Raw genomic sequence first — 22,697 nt, forward strand, 5'->3', positions numbered from 1 at the left:
ATTTAATTATTTATGTTAAACACGACACATGACACATTAATGATTATTTTATATATTTGTTGAATATATTATTTTTATTTCTTTTTTTGTTGGACTTTTTTTTGACTATTGGACTCACAATGGATGAAATCCGGAAATGTGACGTTTGATACGGTATCAGATGTCATATGTTCATGTCAGAGTTTCTAGCGAAAACGCTAAAGAGTCAATAGGAAATTTGGTGGGATTAGCTTCAGGCATTTCAAGCTTGGGAAGGTAATTTTTATAAATGTTCTAACAAATCTTATAAGTTCGAGGAATGGTAAATCACACTTTTATATTTTTAAGAAACTGGCAATGTTTTTATGATCTGAAAAATATATCATATCGAGTAATATAGGAGGATTTCAGTTAATAAACTTAAATTTCATAATCTTTACTAATTTAGAGGTACTAAGTGCAAAAAAAAAAAAAATTCAAAAGTAAAAAATATTAACTTGCAGTGTACTAATACTTACTAATAATTGCATATCTATTAAAACTAGACTTCTAGTTATATTTTTTGCACAAATACAATTAACAATATTTCTAGGTTTAATGAAAGCAAAAACGAAATAAAGAAAAGTAAAGATTAAAATCAAAAAATATTAAGTTCCCAGGTCGATATAAAGCACACAGATTAGCAGATGTAAAAATCTTTGCAGCTTTTACCCACTTTGTCTAAAAAAGAATCAAAATCGCTAGAGCAAATTAAAAAAACAAGTTAAAATAATAAAAAAAAGTAACTAACTCTTTCATTGAAACATTCCGCACAAATTGCTCTATTTATTTCTATTCTGAAGTAAGTTTCTTCACTTCACTTGTACAAGCATTTAATGCTCAAATCGGTTATGCAAATACATAACCAAATAATAAAAATCTCCAAAGCACCACAGTTATTGAAAAGACAACAATAGCAGTATTGGCAAATGGAATCATTCAATGTAACACCAGAACCCACTCCTCCATGATTGCACCAACTACAAACGCAAAGCAGACGAAAATCAGATTTTTCGAATCAACGAGGTTCTCTTTACGCTCGTCCGGAGCAACATCAACCCGATGTTTCTACTCCTAGCATTCTTTCTTCTGAAGTTTTACTAGCCATGCGCCACAAGTTCCAATAATATATCATATACTTATACTTCGGTAAGAAGCAATCAAATGTCATTATTACTCCGTCTTTAATCATGCCCTTCCAGATCCTGGTCAAAGAGTTTACAACTAACCTAACCCCCGCTTTTGCACAATAACCCCACTACATATTTGTCTTTCTTCTAAATAAAGCTTTCATTTCAACTCTTTCCTCAAATTATTGAAATGAGGTTTCCCACATCGAGTTAGTGTTGGAAATCTTTTCACACTGTGGCTATCGATGATTTTTACCTACCGCAAAAAAAACAGGATTTGCAGAGTTTACTAAATTTACTATTATGCTGGCAAATGTTTAAACAAAAAAAATTTGATTTACCGAATTATTATCAGTGCAACGCTGTTGAGTCACAACGAAATCGAACCATTTTTAAAGGAAAACAATACAGGAGATAAAAAAATGGATGAAATACGAAAGTATCCTACACAAACGATCATGGTTAAAGGCTAGTGACCCGCCATAAACGACCATCACTTATTTAACTATGTAAAGTGAAGAGCTGGTTCATCCCTATAGTTATAATAAGATATTCTTCTTCAGTAGAACAGAGTTGAGATTGCTGGTGGGATATCTAACGGGTCACCACGGACTACGTTACCACCTCAACAAAACGCGTCTGTCCGAAGAGATAGAGTGTAGAATCTGCTTAGAAGCAGAGGAGGAGGTCACTGGGTCGGGAACTACTCTCACCTTTCGACATTAGGAGGTCCTTAACGGCAGACATTTTAGCCTTCATTCGGAAGGCAGAATGTCTTCCGTTCGGTTCGGGTCAATCATAGTCGCAGTGCTCTGCTCAAGTGGGAGCTAGTACCCCGTTGATTCCTATCTTATCTATTAACTATGTAAAAAAAATTATGTTGTGTTTGGTGGGATTGGAAGGGAATTATCTATTAAGAAATGCTTCAGTCCAGTGCAGCGGTTAAACTGGGCCTCTTCTTCTCAAAATTCGACCGCTTGAATGAAAGATGACAATGCCAGCCCACACATATCTTTGAAAGTTTTGATGCATATATCGTTTGTTTTTATCTCTGCAAAACTGTCTTAATAGTAACAAATTGGTAGTCCAATAGCCAGTGAAAAACACTTGATCAAGTTTTTTGCTGAGAAACCACAGAAGTTCTACAGCGAAGGTATTGTAAAGATATCCGAAAATGATAAACTATTATAAATACTAATGATCAATTAAAACTAACTTTTATTAAAGACATTTTTTGTTTAAAAATGTTTCAAAAAAAACAAGATACTTTTTATATCACATGCGAGTAATAAAGGGTTTAAACGCTAAGTGCACCATAAGTGGAATAATTTAGCCATTATCGTCAGTTTGACTATTTGTCGTTTCATTTATATTGTCATATAAAATGAAATTCCTAATTTTTTGAGATAATTGATAAGATGCTCTTCTTAATTTCGTGAAGGTCCACAAATGCCAAAAATTAGATTATAACGTATATCCTTTTTTTTGGTGTTAATTTTATTGATTTTTGTTCAACGTGTGTGAAAATTATAGTGGTTTTTATTGGTTAGATAGCCTTAATTAACTATAATCATGATTCCTAATTTTATTAAAAAAAGTGACAATATAAAAAATAATCTTACATCAGCTCATAGCTTTTATTTATATTTTAAGTACCAAATATAAACCTCATAATTTATGATTAACAGTAATTTTAAAGGTTATTACCACAAGCTAAATATACCCTGATATATTCTTACTATAAACTCATATATTATTTAATACGAAGAAATGTAATATATGCCTACCATTGCTATAAACACTTGTAGATCAGAGAAGGCCATAATAAAAAATTGCGTACCCTCAATCAAATCAAAACTGTTTTAATTGCACATTTGACAATGCGAAACCAAAGCGAAGTGCTAAAGAAAGGCGTTCCAAGGTGGGAAAACAGTTAAAAAACACGCAACTTTCATTTATTTACATAAATACATGCAAATTTATACATATCAGGACACTTGTACAAGGTACCAGGTACATTGTACCTGCAAGAGGAGAGCAGGAAGTTTATTAACACGAAAATTTATTTCTGCTACAGGAAGTAAAATATTGCCCAGAATTATGCTTATAATTACTTCAAGCCTAAAAGAATGCTTTAAATAATTTTATGTGGGTGTATCTGCACAAGTTGAGTATAAAAATTAATTTATGTGCTCTGTAGTGGAGTGCTCACACTTGGAGTGTATATCTACTGTCATAATTAAATATGTAATTACAAATGAACACACGTAAACGTGACAAATTCCTGCAATAACAATTAATTTGCACAGAAATATTTCAGTTTGAAACAAGAAAAGATTACAGTGACAATTAATGAGCCACTGCCGCGGTTCAGCATTTTTTCATAAGATAAATTATTAAGAGTTTAGTAATTTAAATAAATCATTAGGTAATATAAACTGCTTTTGTTATAATGAATACATTTGAGATACTATTCTGAGATTTCTCCATAGTGAATTTGAGTTCACTCGTGTAAATTTTGATTGTAGTTGCCATGATTCCTTTTCACCAAACAACCAAACAAACAGACATTGTTACTTTATTAATTATAAGCAATTGTGTTGTGGTAGCATTTCGTGAAGCATCTCAACACTTACGTATTATAGAGAAGTACTTGTTGTCTTAGAAACCTTAGGCACAGAGCTAAAGAGCGAGCAGATATTTAACACGAGTTAAATAAAGACATTTCCAGATACAAAAACAAAGCATTTAGCAATGTGCCAGCATTGCGTGGCTTATATAAATCGCATGATATGCCTAGAATGTTTTGCTAAAATTATCAGCAAGCCATATGTAAGAAAGATATAGATTCACACTTACAGTTACTTACAGACACGTACAAAATCATAAATGCCAGTCTACGGCACATGTTCGAAGCACGTAGAAAATGTGCTCAAGAATGATATGAAACCGCCATTAACTAAGCCATGCAATCAGGAATTTGCAAAGGATTTCAGAATTGGCTGAAAATATCAACCAGGACATGTTTTTGTCTGTTAGTGTTAGTTGAAATATTTCGGAAGTGTGATAATTAAATTTCTCTTTGAATTAATATATATATGAGTTTTAATCAAATACTTTAAAGATGAGTGCCTTCGGTGCTATTAACTTAAAATAATCTTACCAGATATGAAGTCTTAATGAACTGGCAGGTAAATCCTGTTTTCGTGTTAGGCAATATCTTTGAATAAAAAATATTCTCATAGTTATTGAGTTAAATACTTTACTTCATTATGTACTTATTATAATTTAGTTGAGTAACTTAGTTAAGGTTTGTGTGCTGCCTATACTTGCAAAATATTTCGCATACTAACCTCAGTTTTGATATACAATACATAATCTATTTAGTGGAGAAGATAAAGCTTTGTAATTTAGAAGGTCACATATAACTGTGGCAATAAAAAGGGCACATAAGATAAAAAAACTCTAACAATCACGACTATGAATATTAAACAGAATACGCAGAAAACCTTATAAATGCTCTGTTTAGAAAGATTACACATAAGAACTTTATAAAGCTTGGCTAAGAGAAACAGAATTATAAACTTTAAATATCACGAGCTTTCAAGCATTTTTACTACAATTTCTTTTTATTGCAAGTTGTAGGAGGATTATATTAAGTAAGAGAACATTGAATCCATTAATGTCATATATGACTCAAAAATATAAGCTTTATCAATCATACAATAAATTTTATAATGCTCATAAATGAGCATAATAGTCTTCTTGCTGATAAAGTTCCTCTTAAAACCGAGTCTCTAGCATGTTAGTCCATGTTACACACGCTCTGAATAAAGACAGAAGAGATGTGAAGGGCGTCTCCATCTTTCGCACAACAATCTTTTTTGGAAACATCGAACCTCGTAGTCGACATTAACGAGGGTGTACGAAGTATTTTATTAAGTATTTTTTTTATTTAACTTATCTACAGATATCTGCAGATTTCTGAATTTTTCCATCTTCTATTTAGGTGTCCAATATATAAAGAATAATAAGAATTGTGAACTTGACTTAGTGTTACCTAGTTAGTTTAGATGGATTAAGAAGATTTTAAGTGTATCAATAGAAGCTGCCAATTAAGAAAGATGCAAGAAATATACAACACTGTAATCACAAAATAAGTTACAGAGTTCTGGTTTTCTTTTGCAAAAAGCTTTAAATAAATTTTGAATAACATTCAAATATAATTCCTTATCAATGGCTGAGACCGCAATACGAAATCATAATGCACCATATCACGGTATTTGAAGTAAACTTTTTCGATCATGACTTTTTCGATCTTGGGTCAATTTTTGCGTAACAATCGTTTGATTGGTTGGTTGTTCCCAGATCATTTGTGTGAATGAAGTTATCTTAGTCTCACCTTCTGTTGTTAGGTACTTTGTATTATTTTGTGAGTGAGAAAGTATTGATTGACAGAATTTAACGTAACGTTATTTCATCACATTGAGTGCTTATGACACCGTAAGAGATTTACTAATTTCAGAGAACAAATATCTTTTAAAATTCTGTGAAGTGATTCCATTAAAATGTTAATAGTATTAGCAAGGCCTATTATTATCGATCGACGATTTTTGAACACTAAATCCTTAATTTCTTTACTATGCAACACTCTCGCTTAAAATTTAATGACCTCTTTTTCTTAGTAAAAGTCTCAGTATTGTCAAAATCACTCATTTGTTCCAAAACGTATGTGGAACTATTGGGTAAATTCAGTTATTGACACGAAATTTGATGCAAAATTGAATGATGGTACTACCAATGGAAAAATCTAGATTTGCCAGATTTAAGAAGCCCAATATTAAAAAATTTGCTTCCTTTCGATCATGTATGTAGAATGCATACATATATGTATACTGATCCCTGCTTTAGGACATCCTTTCTGAAAGTGCAGCAAAAAGGGTTTAGGGGGTTTAGTGATTGAATGTCAAGTCAGTAGCGTATACATAGAGTATTTAAAATGAACACCAGGCTATATTATGAATATTAGTTAAATTTATTCACTGCGAAATTACAGAGATGATTTTCCAGAGTTGGTTGCTACATTTACACTTATTTTTGTGATCCTTTTCCCTTAACGTAAATCAAAGCTCTATAACCACATTATTATTTTCCCATTAATATTACGTTATGGCACAATTGTTACTGATCTAATGAACATGCTCTTCTGACACTGCTTTATAGTAACTTTCAGCTCTTATTGTTGCTCTACTACTATTTTTATTCTATCTCAAATCTACTACTATACTACGTTTTTTACTCCAATTTTTCAACTATTTCACAACTAAGTTTTTAATTTATTTTTCTACACCTTAGTATGAAAAAATCACTCAGATACGCCTAAATTTTGATTTTTTTATTCTGAACAGTTTTATAAAATATTTTATAAAATTAAACGATTTGAACTCATTAAAAGTATTTTTATTTTATGCTTACACATATACATATGGACATACCAATATACATATAGTATATATATCCATATGTATAAAAAAACAACCCACAAAAAATATTTAGTTTAAAAATTCATAATCTGGCGAAGTTTGGAACAACTCAATTAGAAAATTAATTAAATTAAATTCAAAATTAATGAGATGGAAAAAAACTTTTTATGCGGTGCTTTTAAATTAATATTTCCGAAAAAAAGAACCTAGAAAATATTAAAATATTTAAAAAAATAATATTTTTCAGTCAGATTCAAAAATGTTTAGTTGCCACTACGTGGTTTATTTTACCCTTATAATTTATACTGGGGCAAGTTTTTTAGTCTATAACAGAAATATTATAAATAAAATTAATATGAATATTAATTTATACAAATAAATTATTATAATAATTAAAATAACAACAGTATTTCATTAATTTCATTTATCATTTATTAACAGTTTTCTAATTTCATTTATCATTTATTAACAGTTTTCTCTAGCTGAAGAGGCAGTAGAAGATTGTCAAAAATTGAGTCGGGTTGAAGCGGTAAGTAGAATAATTTTATTTAAATTCTGAAAAAGGACTTATTTCTGAAACTTTCTTAAGAACTTAGCTTCGACGTGCTGCATATTGACTCGCCCTACTCTGGATCCAAGTTATAAGGAATGCCTCGATGATTTGCTATCGAAAACTGACAAAAAACATTTTACCAGCACTGAACAAACTGCTCTAAATATAGTAAGTACAGCCTAAACATGAGGGTAATGGAGTGATTCAGGTATGGATGATATGATTAAATAATATAATATATATTATACATAGTATAATATAATATAGCGAGTGAAAAAATATAATTGAGAATGAACGGATTATTAGAGATATAAGTTAACGGCATAGTCTTAAGGTGAGAATTAAAATATAATGTTGAGAGTTATAGATGAAGAAATAAAACAAGGTTAAAAATATTAATATAATAAAAATGAACATGATAAAAGGTAATATACAAATAATAGGAGTGTGCAAATATGACAGGCCCAGATAAATAGAAATATAAGAATAAACAAGGTGCAATCAATCACTTATAAAAGAATGGTGCAAAGTGGCAATGTTTGGTAATCTTGTGCAAATATCCGGTAATAACTAATCAGAAAACACTGTGCCTTTTGAATGAAGATCAAAACATCAGCTATTGATTAACGCTTGATATCAGGAGAGGGTAGGTACTTCTATCCCAGTAATCATCTTCGAGTCCAAATCAAGTAGGACTCAATTAAAGAGTTGTAAATAGATACTTTAAGAAAATTTGAATAATTTCTGTGCTATTATAATAAAACAAACGCGTAAACCACTGTTATATTCGTATAAGTTAACCTAATTACTGTAGATTGTTGTTTTTTCAGATTTCAATACTATTCTTTGAACATTAATGAACATTTTACCAATCGTCAAGTCTAAGTTGTAAATAAGCTTCTTATAGGACATATAGTTCATATTTAAAAATTAAATAATCAGCACATAATGGAAATATATGTTAATTAATATGTTAATTAATATTTTTCTTTGATTAATTATATTTAATTTAATTACTTTTTTAACACTCTTTTAAGTGTGCTGAGGAGTGTAACTTTATAGGCAATGGCTATACTAACGCTGATCCACCCTTTGCATTAGATTTCGACAATATTAACGATAATTTGGATAAATTTGCACCGCAACCAAAGGAAAACTCTATTAAATTCATTAATACTGCGTTCAAAAGTTGTTTTGAATTCCGTAAGTAAAAAATTGTGATTATATGTATTTTATTAAAAAATATTTCTTACAAAACATCAATTATTTGCTAAACGATATTGTGTTTTGAAAGAAGTCAATCATAATAGATCAGAACATCAAAAAGGTCACTGAAATACCTGCAAAGAGAACTAAATACTTTTCTTTCCTTAATAGAGTAATTATGTACTCTTAGATTAGATAAAAAGTAAATAGTTTTGTTAAGAGTAGAATAAATATTTTTACCAAATTAAACAAAAAAAACTATTTAAATAAAAAGTATTTATTTTTTTTCAAAAACTTTTAGAACTAATAATAAAATATTATGTATTGCATTTAATTAGACAAAACAGAACTTTAGGAAAAAATTAAAGAAATAGAAATAAAGAAACAGTAATAATTAATCGTTTTCATATATCTGTAGTAATTAAACCTATTACATATATAAAAAAATTATTTTTATTTACAATGTGGTATAAAATATAGTCTTCAATATAAAATTAATATTCTCTTACTTTTAAATACCTGTGCTTGTATTATTAAAAAATTTTACTACCAGTACAACAGATAAACTGTAGTCATTCGTCAAGACTGTACCATACCCACGTTTTATCCCTGATGTCTGCCAAGTATAACACAATATGGTTTATGGGTCAGGCTAAGACCTTTTTGCACTGCGATCTATTGTGCACCAAAACATAACATACTAAAAGCCTATTCACTTCCTAATTGATGCGCGGTAATAATAACGATGTAATTATGTTTGAGTATTATAATAGTGATAATAGATGAAAGATGTAGATGTATAGTTCATCTTGTTCCATTTACAATTTCTTACAATTACATTACAATTTTACAATTTTCATAGAGATGATGCGTAAACCGAAATCAGTAATTCGTGATTAAAATTTATTCCTAAACTATCTTCAAAAATTGGTTAATATTTGTTGTTGCTATATATAAAAGTATAGCATAATAATATGGATAATAAAAGGATATTATGAATAATACGTTAGATTGTACCGATGATCCAAAGGATTACCACTTAGTTTTATTAGCCCGTGCATCTAAAGTCTTTATAAGTTCCACCTGGAACTTTCGGCGAAACATGAAATGCTGTTTAGTGTTAGGTCTTGAAGTTGATCAAGATTCTCAAAGAAGGCAAAAACAAATTATGCATGATAATCTTGGATAAACTGAGGGGTTTATTAAAATTTGACATACATAATTTCAGTTTTTATGTTATATGCGAATAATTTAGTTTTTAAAGTAGATGAGTATTGTATCTTTTCTTTCTCCTTACTTTAGGCAAAGGACATGCAAATCGATTAGATATCAGGTTCCCTGACGTCGATGTTGTTACCGAGAACTGCCGCCCATTTGCGTTACAAATAACTACATGTGTTCGAATTTATGGAATGCAGGAATGTCCTGAAGAATTCTTTGTGAATAGTAAGGAATGTAAAAAAGCAAAAAAATTCTTCAGTACATGCATAGCCCTTATAGCAGATTATTCCTGAATTAATATATGTAAATTATTATTATTGTAAAAGTACGTACATATAAACATATAATAAATCAAAAGAAAAATTAGTACTTATAAGTTATCAAGTTATATAATACGATGTAATTTCGTTTAAAAGTACATTGATCGAACACGTAATGTCTTAACTTGAGGAGAATAGCGTTTAAGACTTCTTTAAGACACTTAAAGGGATTTGAAAGAGTATCTACAATCTTCAACACATTAATGGAAACTGAGTTGCAAAAGCTTCACTGCAAGGAGTTGTATAAATTAAGGTTGACAAATTAAATTGAACACGAAATAGAGTTCTTTGAAAATGGTGTTTAATTATAAGATGGTATTCTCACAAAAAATCATTAGGCTATTGTATTAATTAAAGGCCTTAAGTATTAGGCTTTGAAACAGTCTAATTCTATATATAGTATATAGTGACAAGGAGTTATTTGTCATAAGAACTCTTACCATATAATACAAAACAGTCGAATCTACTTCTGAATTCTTTTTGCTGCACTGTGCTTTTTGTTAACTGGAAGAAGATCAAAAATCTTCGGGGCCCACTTTCTCACCGACCTGACTGAGCTGTCATCCTACAATATTAGGGACCTAGCCAGATTTATAGCACTGCCAGGTTGGTTTTCCTTTACCTAATGGGAGAGTCGTAACCTTTTTTTGATTTCAATTTATGTACGTACCAATGCTTTTCCCTTGGTACCACAATGAGTCATCATTTGAGCTCAAGCGGGCTTTTTGGAAACAAGGCCGCTACTCCAATCTGAATAACTACCTACCTACCTACTGAACCAGGAATACTCAGATAGTCCTGACATTCAGTTACTAGATATAAAAAAGATATTTATCAAAACTTAATTTTTTTAATATTTCTAGTGTTCAATGATATTAGGAATATCAGAAAAAGAAACCATAACTCCAAAATAAATTCTGCAATGTTTAATACAAAACTGGAGTTTTGGGACTAAACATAGTATTAGTGGAAATAGGATTGTAGGATAAACTTGAATTTCCTATTGTAATACAGTATCTTTATTTTTTGGTGTAAAAATATAGCTACCCGACCTTATTTCATATGAAGAGTTTAATGGAATAGCAACTCACAATTTTATTTTTCTTTACTTTTTATTTTAAAGACAAATCTTGCAATATTTTAAATTTGAAATTAGAACAAAACTAAAATCTTTTTGCAAATAATTTATAGTTCGTGTATATATATACAAATTATTTGTATATATGTAAATAATATTAATGGAAATATATTGCTCTTTTCCGGCATAGTGAAATGCATTTGCTTTAAAGCTAAGCAAATCTCAAAATTTTAAAGCTAAAAGGTTCATTTCTTATTTGCAAACGAACAATTATAAAATGCAATTATTGCAGTATTTGTGTAATTTTCTGCCTCATGCATACCAAAAAAGTTAAAAGTACAAAATATTATTTCAAAATTGGGTAAAAAGTTAAATCCTGTCGCCCGGATTAAAAGTATATGTGAAAGTTTTTACGGAACTCAAGTGCAATACTGACATTTGCCAACTTTGTGCCAGCCAAGCAAACAACTCAATTTTCAGTTTTGACACCAAACCATGTAAATAAAGTGGGTGCAGCTATATATACGGATATATATCCATATAGTTACATATTGTATATAAGGTTTCCTATATTTTGTAAATGTAGCTTATCTCTCATTTTTCATCTGTGACAGTTTTCATATGCATTTTTTGTTTAACGTTGAGCTATAAAAAAGTTTGTGTGTTTTTAATTAATAAAAAATTGCAAAAAGCTGTTTGCATATTTTAATATATATAATACATTTTTTATACAATAATGTCTTTAAATATACTTTGCAAATTAAAAAATATGTAATAAAAGTGCAAATGAAACATTTTAATCCAATATTTGTAGAGCAGATGACACCTTTTAATTAGTTGAATGAAGGCGAAAAAAATAAATGAATAAATTAATTTTATATTAATACATTTGGGCATGTAATATATTTTCCATATGTCATTCTAAGTAATGTTAAATGATATTAGATATTACTTAAAATAGTAATTAACACTTCCAAGAAAGCAGATTACTACGATACTAAAGAATATTATGTCCTGCTAGACAGAAGCTGCATTTGAAGATAACACCGTAACAATTTCTTTCAGTAATTTATATTACTCAAAAGCCTCGAATAGCTGTACAGCTCTCTATAAGCTTAAGCTCTATTAAACATTTGCACCTTGTTTCATCCGCACCCTAGTTGTTATATCACCGAATGACTTTTTGTACAGTGTACAGTGTATGATGTCATTCCATACTATTCCGTCCGTTGGCATTTGCTGCCAGCTATGCACTTGTACTTTTCGTATGTTATCTACTTCCCAGACGATCCACATTTACTAGGGTCTGCCTGGCGCCCTATAGCTTTTCGGAACACACAATCTCATTTGTCTTTGTGGATAATTGTTTTCAGGTCTGAGGAAATTTTAACTCATAAACTAGAGTATGACTAATTATGGTTTTGTAAACAACATACTTGGAAACCCGTGACCATGCGAGTACGTTTTTATGTGCATAGGAGGCTTTATTGGCAGCGAAGAGTCTATTCTGTATGCAATCACTGATTTCCATGTTATAGTTTACCAGCACTTCATGATATTTAAATTCTTTCACAGTTTTGAATGTATAGTTCCTTACTTTGACATTTTTGGTTCGCAGCTGTCACCGATATATAATATTTTCATATTTACATACGGGAATTTGAAGACCCGTTTCTCTCTCCTAGTTCTCTGTCATCAAAGAAAGAGAATATGACTAGAAGTTTTTTCATCTTTCAGATATAGACAACATTTTAATACAATGGTGTCATCCATCTTATTGAATTGTTATAATATATATAAAAGAAACTAAGAAAACATAGACTGCATTTGTATTAATTAGACTGCACCTTGGTATTAATGTTAAGTTTAATTAGATATTTTGTTTAAAATAAGAAAAAATTATGCTTAATTTTTGTTTTATTATTATTCAATGGTATAGTTATGTTATAAGGGAACTATATACATACAGTTATACAAACAATATACAATTAACTTAATTAGTTACTTGCAGATTTAGATGTTAATTTAGTTGGAACATTAAATAGACCTGATTAAATGTTTTTATTTTGTCATGTTAATCTTTTGTGTACTTGGATTATTTGATCTTCAAAGTGTATTTTGCCTGATTGGAAGATTTTAATATTTCGAGTGCACAAATTAGTCCAAGAACTGTGAATTTCATTATAATTACAAAACAATTACTTTTTCCTTCAATATTATAAAAACAATTTTTTTAATTAAAAGTAGTAAATAAGCAGAAGTTCAAAGCATTAGTTTTACAAAAACGAAATACTTTTATCTTCTAATTGACAAAAGTAAGAAATTCAAATAAGCCCCTTGGCAGATATTGTAAGTAAGTCTGCTAGCTGAAGTCTGAATTACTCTCACATCAAATGAGATTTTCGCACAATTAAAATCCTTTTAAGAAAATGAGATAAGATTAAATGCATTTGGACACAAAACTTAAAGAAAAACTTCAGTAAATAAATAATTAAAAGCGAATTAGAAAAAATTTTAGTTGAATGAACAAAATTAACTACTTTTACAATGTTATGGACATAGGACACAAGGCTTTTGTTTCCTTCCAAGTTTACAGTACACTGAGAAAAATAATTCAATACAAATTGTGAAAGAAAATCTCGTGTACTTCAAAGTTGAAACAATAAAAGAGTACGAGTGTATATACCTGAATGTTTATGCGGTACTGTCATTTTAATAAACTATATATTATATATATATTTGTCTCGTTTCATTATTTGATATAATTTTAGTTCATGCTATTATATACGAAGGTACCGATAAGGGAAAGAATTCACGTTTTATTGATTATTCACTCAACATCGGGGCAGATATCGTTTTATTGAAAATAAAATCTGTCGTCGATGAGTGTCCATATAATTGATTAAAAACTAATTTGCAAAAAGTGTTAACCATCAACTATGATTCAATCTTAATATTCTACTGAATTTTTTATATATAAAATTATTGCAGACTTATGTTCAATTTATAATAATTTATTTATCGATATTGCTCTGATACAATAATAAATAGCATCACCATTGTAAGAAAGAGTACTGCATGAACCTTTTGAATACCTCCAGAGCTACGCACAGGAATTTCTGTTTCAAAAAACTTGTTAAAAACTCGTTATAATATCATAGAACTGATTATGGAATTTTGAAGAGTACAATCTTATACAATTTTTTTGATTGTCGATTTTGTTTAACAATATAGTAGATATAAGTTAATTGGATCATCAGTTCGCAGCAACCTGCTGAATCTTATTTCTATCACCTCAAACAGATCTCGCAAATGACTAATTTCGAAAAAAAGACAAATAAATACCCTTAAGCGAGGCCTAGACGTAGGCTAACGAAGAAAAATATTTTTCAATGGTTAACCAACACAAGGATTCTATCTCGAAGTATTTGAAATAATGTTCCAGGGTAGAAACAGTCTGACACACGAGGAAGATTGTTTTTAGTCTGTGCCAACCGGTCGTACCAATATTGTGACGACATGGTGACGATGCGTTAGGCATTTTTAAATCTCTTCTCCGCACGAAAAGGGAAAAGTTCCTATTACCTGCAGCTTTCGTGATCAAAGATGAAGTGCTCAGTTTATATAGACAAAAGAGTTGTAAAAAATTTCAAGAGGTTAAACAATAGACATAAGATAAAGCTATTAATAGCTAACATGGAATATGCTAGAATAATAACCGTTTGCTTGTAGGATATTGATTGCAATGTTCTTACATTTATAGAGATATATATTTGGAGGGAATATGCATTAATTCACTCTTTTATTCTTTGATAAAAAATTAAAAAAATGCATTTGATTTGTTGAAAAAACAGTTAAAAATATTGGTTGCTTTTAAAGTGATTACTATCATTATCTAACTCACTAAAAACATTTTTAAAAAAAAAAAGAGAAAGCCGTAAGCCAAAGATAGGTTAATGTGGTCCATATTAAATAAATTGACACAATTTGCAATAGTTGAAACTTAAACTTATTGAAATCTTATTAATGAATTATTAGTCGCCTCTGATATTTTTGAATTTAATTTACAGATTAGTTGGAGATTGTCGATAATCGATCATCTTACAAAAATGATGGTAACTCAGTGTTATGGTTGCTAGTGAATGATGGTTAAAAAAATTTCTGTTGTAGATTAAAGAGTTATTTTAAATTTTTTAATAATTTTATTAAGCCACGAATATCTCTTAAGATAAGGTATTGATTTCCGTAAAAGCTGTTGTCATCCATATGTACAAAAGATATCAACTAAGCAAAAAGATATGGTATTAATGTTAGTAGAAGGAGATAGTATATGACTTCATTTTTAACCGTAAGTAAATAGTAATTTAGTGGTCTCAAAATACGAAAAAATATATCTAGTTAATTAAGATGTCACGTAGAAATCTTATTTCTACATTAAGATTGCTAACTTGTTATGTAAGTTCAAGTTATGAAGTAATACTTTTTACTCGCTCTCGCTGCAGGCGTTAGGACGATAAGGAAAGTGCTTTATGTCTACTTTGTTGATGTCCAGCGCATGTGCTACATAGTTAAAATATTTTAGGCACCCACTGCAAGATCTTCTATATCTGTTATGAATTAACAGTAGTTGATTGAATATTCTATTAAGTCGCTTTTACCACAGATGTTAGCAAGATAAGGAATGTGTTTTATGTAGGTTTTCTTATTGTCCTGCGCAAGCGCCACGTAAGTTACATGTAGAAATATGCATTCTAGTGGATTTTAGTCACCTACAAAACATTATAATTAAGGAAAACTGTGACCATGATCATCTTACCAATGTTACCAACTACATACAGGTATATCTGTCAAATGTTATGGCAATTTACATGAAATTTATGCGAATAAGCTGTTTATAAGCCACCTTTAAACAGTATATTACGTTGCTTATACTTATAAGCTACTGGTTGCTTACTAACTATCACAAGTATTTGCGTCTAAGTTTTATAGAACAAAACTTATTTGAAATAGAATTCAAACTTATAGTGCGATATACCATATTTCGCTGGAAAATCACAACCAGTTATTCCTCATTAAGCAGTTGATACACTCTCATAATGATCGTGTTTACTTAACTGAATGCACTGCCGAAAATTTGACATTACGAATCGCCTCCATTGCGTAAAGTAATTTTCCATCTCAAGTAATGGTACAGATGGCTGTGACCTCCGAAGGACACTCTCCAATCGTTTTCATGGAGCCTGGTGGTAAAGTCAATGCGAGTTATTATCAGAAGAATATTTTAGTAGTTGTTTTGGAGTCGGGGATACGCAAACATTACGGTCGTCTCATAAAGCTCGTGTGAACCAAGTATGATTAGAAATCATGATCCACACTTCATTTTGTCCACACATAATGGCTTTCAAATCCGATGGATAGACAGCAAGATGAGAATTAAAGAATATGACAGCGTGGATGAATCTGGAAATTCACATTTGTGAAACATGCAACTCGTTTTTTAACCGTTTGAAGGACATAGTCAGGGCAAAAATGACCACATCGAGGTATGATTCTGAAATGTTTATTATTCCCACAATTTTTTGTAATTTGAAGCAATAAAAAATAATTTCACACAAAAAAGATGTGGTCGCTTGTATAGGTAACACATCAATCGGTTAACTCTATATTTACTTGGAAAATTACGCACAGCAATTACGGAGTTCAACGGAGAGATTCCGTAAGCAGTAATCTCTCATCCATTTGGTGTCCAATTACTTTACAGTTTCATTGAAAGTAGAATTAGAAGTTATTTTCATCTACAATCAATCTATAATTATTAATTTTTTGAAGTGTATCTTTGACACACACATATATTAACAAAAGAAAACTGTAATCAGAGCTTAAACTTTTCATTAACTCAAATAACAAAACAAGTACAATTGGTAGTAATTGAAATAAATATTTGCTTTGAAATCTGAGTGCAGTGACGACAGAAACCCAAAGACTTAATGCTTAGAAAGCTAAGAGTATTAATTTACTTATCTGTACATATATGTATAGTAGACTCTTAATAGCACATGTAGGTATATATAAACATCTGGAGATGTTATCTGCAAAACATAGTAATTGAGTAGAAAAGCCTCAAAGCAATTTTCATCTTTTCCACACTTTATACCAAATGAAAGACTACGACGACAAGGAAAGTCCGACGAGTCAGATTTAATGATAAGCACACATTGAAAACGTAAAAGAACTACAACGCCACTTTCAGTTACTCAAGTAACTACGAGTGTTGACCAATTGCAAAAATAAAGATAAATAAATAAGTAAAATAAAATAAAATAAAACAAAATAAAATAAGACAAAATAAAATAGAATAAAATAAGATGAGATGAGACAAGAGTAAAATCATTGTCAAATCATACAAAACTCCATTGCCTGATGGCCATAAAAATTTCAGAAGTTAGGATTCAGTGAAAAGACTTGAATTTCACTTTGACATGCCTCCACGATGGTTTCAAGTGTTGGCACAGAGTTGTAGGCGTTTGGATTGAATTGATGTGGTACTCGTAGGAAAGCAACCCGGTGGATTGGCGGACCGACAGCCAGGCAGGCAGGCAGTTTGGAAAGATTTTTATAAGAGCGTCATAAGTTTGGGTAGAAAGAAGTAGATTTCTACTTTGATTGCACTTGATTTTATAAATTGTTTGCCGTCAATGCTCATTTATGTGATTGTATTTTATACACGAAACAAAAAATGTTAGTACACAAAACATTTAACTTTGATTTCTTTGTTTTTATTGTGTTACTCTTTGTATAAAATCGCATTTTCTTTGTAACTTTAAGTACGTGTATCTACAATATTTTTATATCTTTGGGCGTCCTACACAAAGGAACTTAGTTGCAAAACGAGAAAAGTGTTTTATCGTTTTCACTAAATGAAGCAAATCTGCTTATGAGCTTTGTATTTATAAACACAAATTTCCATCTATTTTCATCTATTTATATTTTTCCATGCTGGCTTAGTATCTCTTATATTGTATTTAAGCAGAAGGTTTGTAGTTTCTGCAGTTTGGCTTCATTTCCATTTTTTCAAGTGCCTTGCAAAACGTTTAATTTAGTTAAGCTCTTCTGTCCTGGGTTGGCATAGCAATAACCATAGCAGCAAGTTATCTATATTCTGATAGTTTCTTTAATGTGGCTTATCAAATAGTCTTTTGTGGCTCATTATGGTTTTGGCTTAATATTTTTGTATGTTCATTCACTAATTGAACTCCTTCATCAGTTAGGAGTGTAGACAAGTTCTACATAAATAGAGTTTGAAGTAATTATGTAGAAATTTATTCAGATATTCATAGGAATGGTTGCTGATAGCAAGTAGCTTGAGAACTTAACTGATATTGTGTGTATTCGTCTCGTTTGACAACTTCAATGAGACAAATACATACAATTATAGTTGCTTCATATGTTGATAAATAAGCATGTTAATATTTTTTTGTAACAGAAATTCGACTAATTAATCTGATTTGAACCCCGAATACACTCGCCTTGATGTTAAACTTTAAAATGGTATATTAATAAATTTTTTTAATCAAAATTAAGTAGTTAAGGGGAAGATATGTATTACTTTGTCAAATTTGTTACCGGAATCTAACACTCAATGCGACACTGGTGTGCGACAGTATATTACAAACATTTAACTATGAAAAGCAATATTTTATTAAATTATTTTGGATATTTAAAAATAATTATAATTAATTAATAATAATTTTGTTTTTTAACGGGCTAATTGGTCAGTAGTTAAATAATATACTTTTTTTTGTTTTTAATTATAAAGCTGCTCTTGCTAGGTGGGGGGTACGGGTTAATTATTTTAGTAAACCGGTTACTGTTATATATTTTAACTATTGGCCATCCGCATATATTGCATTATGTGCATAATGTGTTAACTGGTATTAATTATAATTTTGGGATAATAGGTTTAAAGTGTTTATAGTATCTTTCATTTTTTGCTTATATTAGGGCTTGTATACTCCGAAGACTAAGATTAATGTATATAATGCATGTGTCAAATCAATTCTGCTGTATAGCTCTGAAACATATCTGGTGAGCACTGAAACTTACCGCATGCTCTAGTCTTTCACCAACAGAAATATTTACTGAGAATTTTGTCACCCCGTGTGTTGGACAAAAAACGCTGCTGCAACTGTCAAACCAAGAAAACATTAACTTGCAAACAAAACGACAGAAATACTACTGTTTTGGGCACACATTAAAAAAACTCTACGAAGAGGTCTGTCATGCTGCCCTACAATGGCACCCACAAGGCAATCGAAGACATGGTAGGTATCGGACCACTTGGAGAAGAACTACACGGTATTAAACTAACAAATCACTTAATGAAATAAGATATTTCATTAAATGATTAAACAGAAATACCTGGCGATTCAATGTAAATAGTCTATGTTCCGGATGGAATCAAAATTAGTAATACTTATCTATTGGTGCTCTAACTTTGGGAAATGCAGTAAGTTGTGGTCACTACTGCATATGGTCAAGTATGAATGTAAAATGATGAATCTATATACATCAGTGAGTAGTTCTTTGAGTTAAGATAAGAATTTCAATATTTTTCATAAAGTGAAATTGCCATTTAGTAAAAATTCGTAATGTGTTATGTATTGAGTAACGAAGTTCAAAATCCAAAAAATTTTTCTAAATTTTATCCAAGAAATTCGGTTCTCATTTCTATCAATTTATTCAAACTTCTCTTATTTTTACCACATTTTTCTTGAAACTAGGCATACTTTATGCCCTCAAAATTAATTATAATTGTTTTTCTTTGAAATCAGGATACAATTTGCGTTTGTGACTTCAAACTTCATATTGACAACTATGCATTCGTATGAACATAGAAAGATAAGTGAAATGGGGTTCTAATATAACTAACAAAAGTCACATATGAGGTTGAATATGGTCATTTATGTTAGAGTTCTTACTGAATCTCAGTTAATTCAAGCACAAATGAAAAACCGAAGTCGTATGAGTAACTTTACAAGGATAAAAGGGTTTTTGTAGCATTTGTAGCGCAAAGCGTAAAGATAACTAATGGCACTCCTTGCTAAGTTAGACAAAACACACCCAGCAGATGTCGTAAAGAAGAAAATATAAAACAATAACTGAATGTTGTTGATAAAGGATTGGAAAATGATTCGAAAAATAAGAAAACTCAAATAATTGCAGCGAATTGGAAGCAAGAAAATTTTTTACGTGCTGTTTGTGAATACGAATCGTATCTGCATAGTTGCACTACCAGTGAATAGACGAACTTACTGACTTATTGGCTGACTTATTGACAGTGAGAGTGGCATTCGTGTTGTGTAATACATGAATGAATCAGTTACACAAATTTCGCTTCGCAAACAAATAAATTTAGTGGAAGTACCTTAAAATTAATGCCAACAATTCCACACCCGCAAACTATCGCAAATACAAACAGAATAGAGATACATACCATAAGAAGCTACTACACTCAAGACTACTCAAGACTACTGAAGACTGTGGAAGCCCGAATATATTACATCCGTTTGACAATTTATGTGAAATGGAAACTACCTGTTTACACACTGCACAATGCTACGCTTTGTATCTCGATACGCAGGTAACCAGACAAAAAACGCTTAGACATGTACATGCAATCAGGCATGCGTTTACCTTTGCTTCATTTGCTTTTCAAATGGAAATATTTATACGCTTATCTGCACACACACGACTTCGATTCGATTCAGGACTCACAGGACACACATACTACAAACGTGTGCTCACACATGACTTGCTGAAAGATACACTGCGGAAGGACGTTTTACTTAGAGCAGAGTTGTTGTTGGTTGTTGTAGGTTGTTGTTGTTTGTTATTTGCAGGCATCCGTTGAATTTTAGTAAACTAATTAAGGACAATACAAGTCATTGCATGTACTTCAGATGTTTGGCAGTTTCCTTTTCGCAAGCAAACATTCGTTTATTTGCTGCAGAGTTTGTCCTTTGTGTGATTGTTCATTTACCTGCGTGTATCTGTTAATGTGAGATTGGTAATTTTGCTTAAATGCAAAGCTTCCTATACGAGATCGAAGATGTTCTCTACCTATGGATTCCTTATCTCTACGAGTATTTATTTAAAATATTTTGGTTAAATTATAATTTTAATTGAATTTGGTTTGTATACAAATCGAAGCAGAAAACATGCCACATTTAATTTAAAAGCAGCAGGATTAAAGTAGCTACAAATAGCCATAACATCCATACAATATAGGTAAAGTTAATAAAATTTGCATACTGAGAGTTAATACTCTTTACCAAAGATATTACCGTATAATCGAACTACAATTAAGTTTGGCACAAATAAATTTTCTTTTGTCTAAAATTGTCGAATACATCCTGCGGCCTATTTTATTGGTTAGGTTTCTGAGAATTATTACCCAGAATTTGTTAACGTTCAGTGTCTTTTTAATGTATTAATAAAATAATCGTTTTATATTTAAACCAGCTTAATGTTTGTGTCTTGGAATGTTTAATAAAAGCTAGTTGTATCCCTAGAAGTTACACAATATTAATTAAATATTTATACAAACTAATATATATTGTCAGGGAAACCTTACTGTCTTTATTGTCCAGTAAGGCCTAAAGTCAATTAAATGAAATTTATTATCAATTAGTGCAACTCATGTTATGTGCAGAGAAAATCAATAGAGGATAATAAACATACTAATGCCATGTATATAAACTTTATCAAATAGCTCGAATGAAGTGTTGAATTCAATTAACAAATACATAAAATATTAAAGCATGAAATTAATCTCGGTTCTTACTTTTGAGCTTATTATACAGTCAAAAGAATATATCAATATTCCTAATCAGATTTAGGTATTATTATTTTTAACTTGCTACTCTTAAAACAAAAATTATTATTTAAATGTAAATTCTTTTATCAAATGTGACGCATCTTAAAACGAAAAGAAACTATTTGCAAGGGTTCAAACAGTAATGAAGAAACAACATAAATAAAAATTGGAATATTTCCTGAGATCAGATAGATCAAATAGATCCTAAAATTTTTTACTTAGATGAACCTAGCTCGCTAGGTATTAAGCCTATATGTGCACATCTCTTTCCACTGAATACTGGAAAGAACTTTTCTCATTCCTTTCCTGTGGAAATCTTCTCCATTCATTCCTAAGAAGTGGCTTTTAGTGGCTTTAAGTCTCAAGTTTCACCTATGATCACTCATAATGAATACTTGGCAATGCTCGAAACAGCGTTGTATGATCAGCCAAATTTTAATAAAATAACGATTTTGTTATTGTTTCTTCGTTACTGTTCGAACCCTTTTAAAAATTATAATTATTATAATTATTATTTTTTATTATTTATTATTTTAGTAACAAATATACGAATTTGTATAGAAAATTATATATTGTGTATTCCTTATCCATAAAGGAGTTCCATATCTTTAAATGTTTTTTCTTAATATATGCATCTAAGACTAAAACCACGCAGTTTCTAGATCCAAAATAATTGTAATTTAAAACTGCTTAGAATAGAACGTCTTTAGTGAATTTGTGTGCTCTAATAATTCTCTGTGGTATTACAAATGTACTTAGCATTACTAGTGGCATTTTTAATCACGTTGGAAAATTTTTGGTACCATTGAATC

The 22,697-nt window shown here is 30.3% G+C and overlaps 2 protein-coding genes across 2 annotated transcripts in view; both read left to right on the top strand.

Moving 5' to 3' along the window:
- The window catches only part of LOC119682735 (serine/threonine-protein kinase PAK 3-like), a 491,650-nt gene that overhangs the window by 278,330 nt on the left and 190,623 nt on the right, over positions 1-22,697 (top strand). The window lies entirely within an intron of this gene.
- LOC119675640 overlaps positions 1-22,697 on the top strand; it is a gene marked incomplete at its 3' end in the record, with an annotated part of 46,920 nt that overhangs the window by 8,523 nt on the left and 15,700 nt on the right. Inside the window, 4 exon segments of the mRNA XM_038086847.1 lie at positions 7,104-7,160; positions 7,221-7,352; positions 8,222-8,387; positions 9,693-9,836. Coding sequence (XP_037942775.1) covers positions 7,104-7,160; positions 7,221-7,352; positions 8,222-8,387; positions 9,693-9,836 — 499 coding nt within the window.

Source organism: Teleopsis dalmanni, chromosome 2 (assembly GCF_002237135.1).
Source record: "Teleopsis dalmanni isolate 2A chromosome 2, ASM223713v2, whole genome shotgun sequence".
Taxonomy (NCBI): Eukaryota; Metazoa; Arthropoda; class Insecta; order Diptera; family Diopsidae; genus Teleopsis; species Teleopsis dalmanni.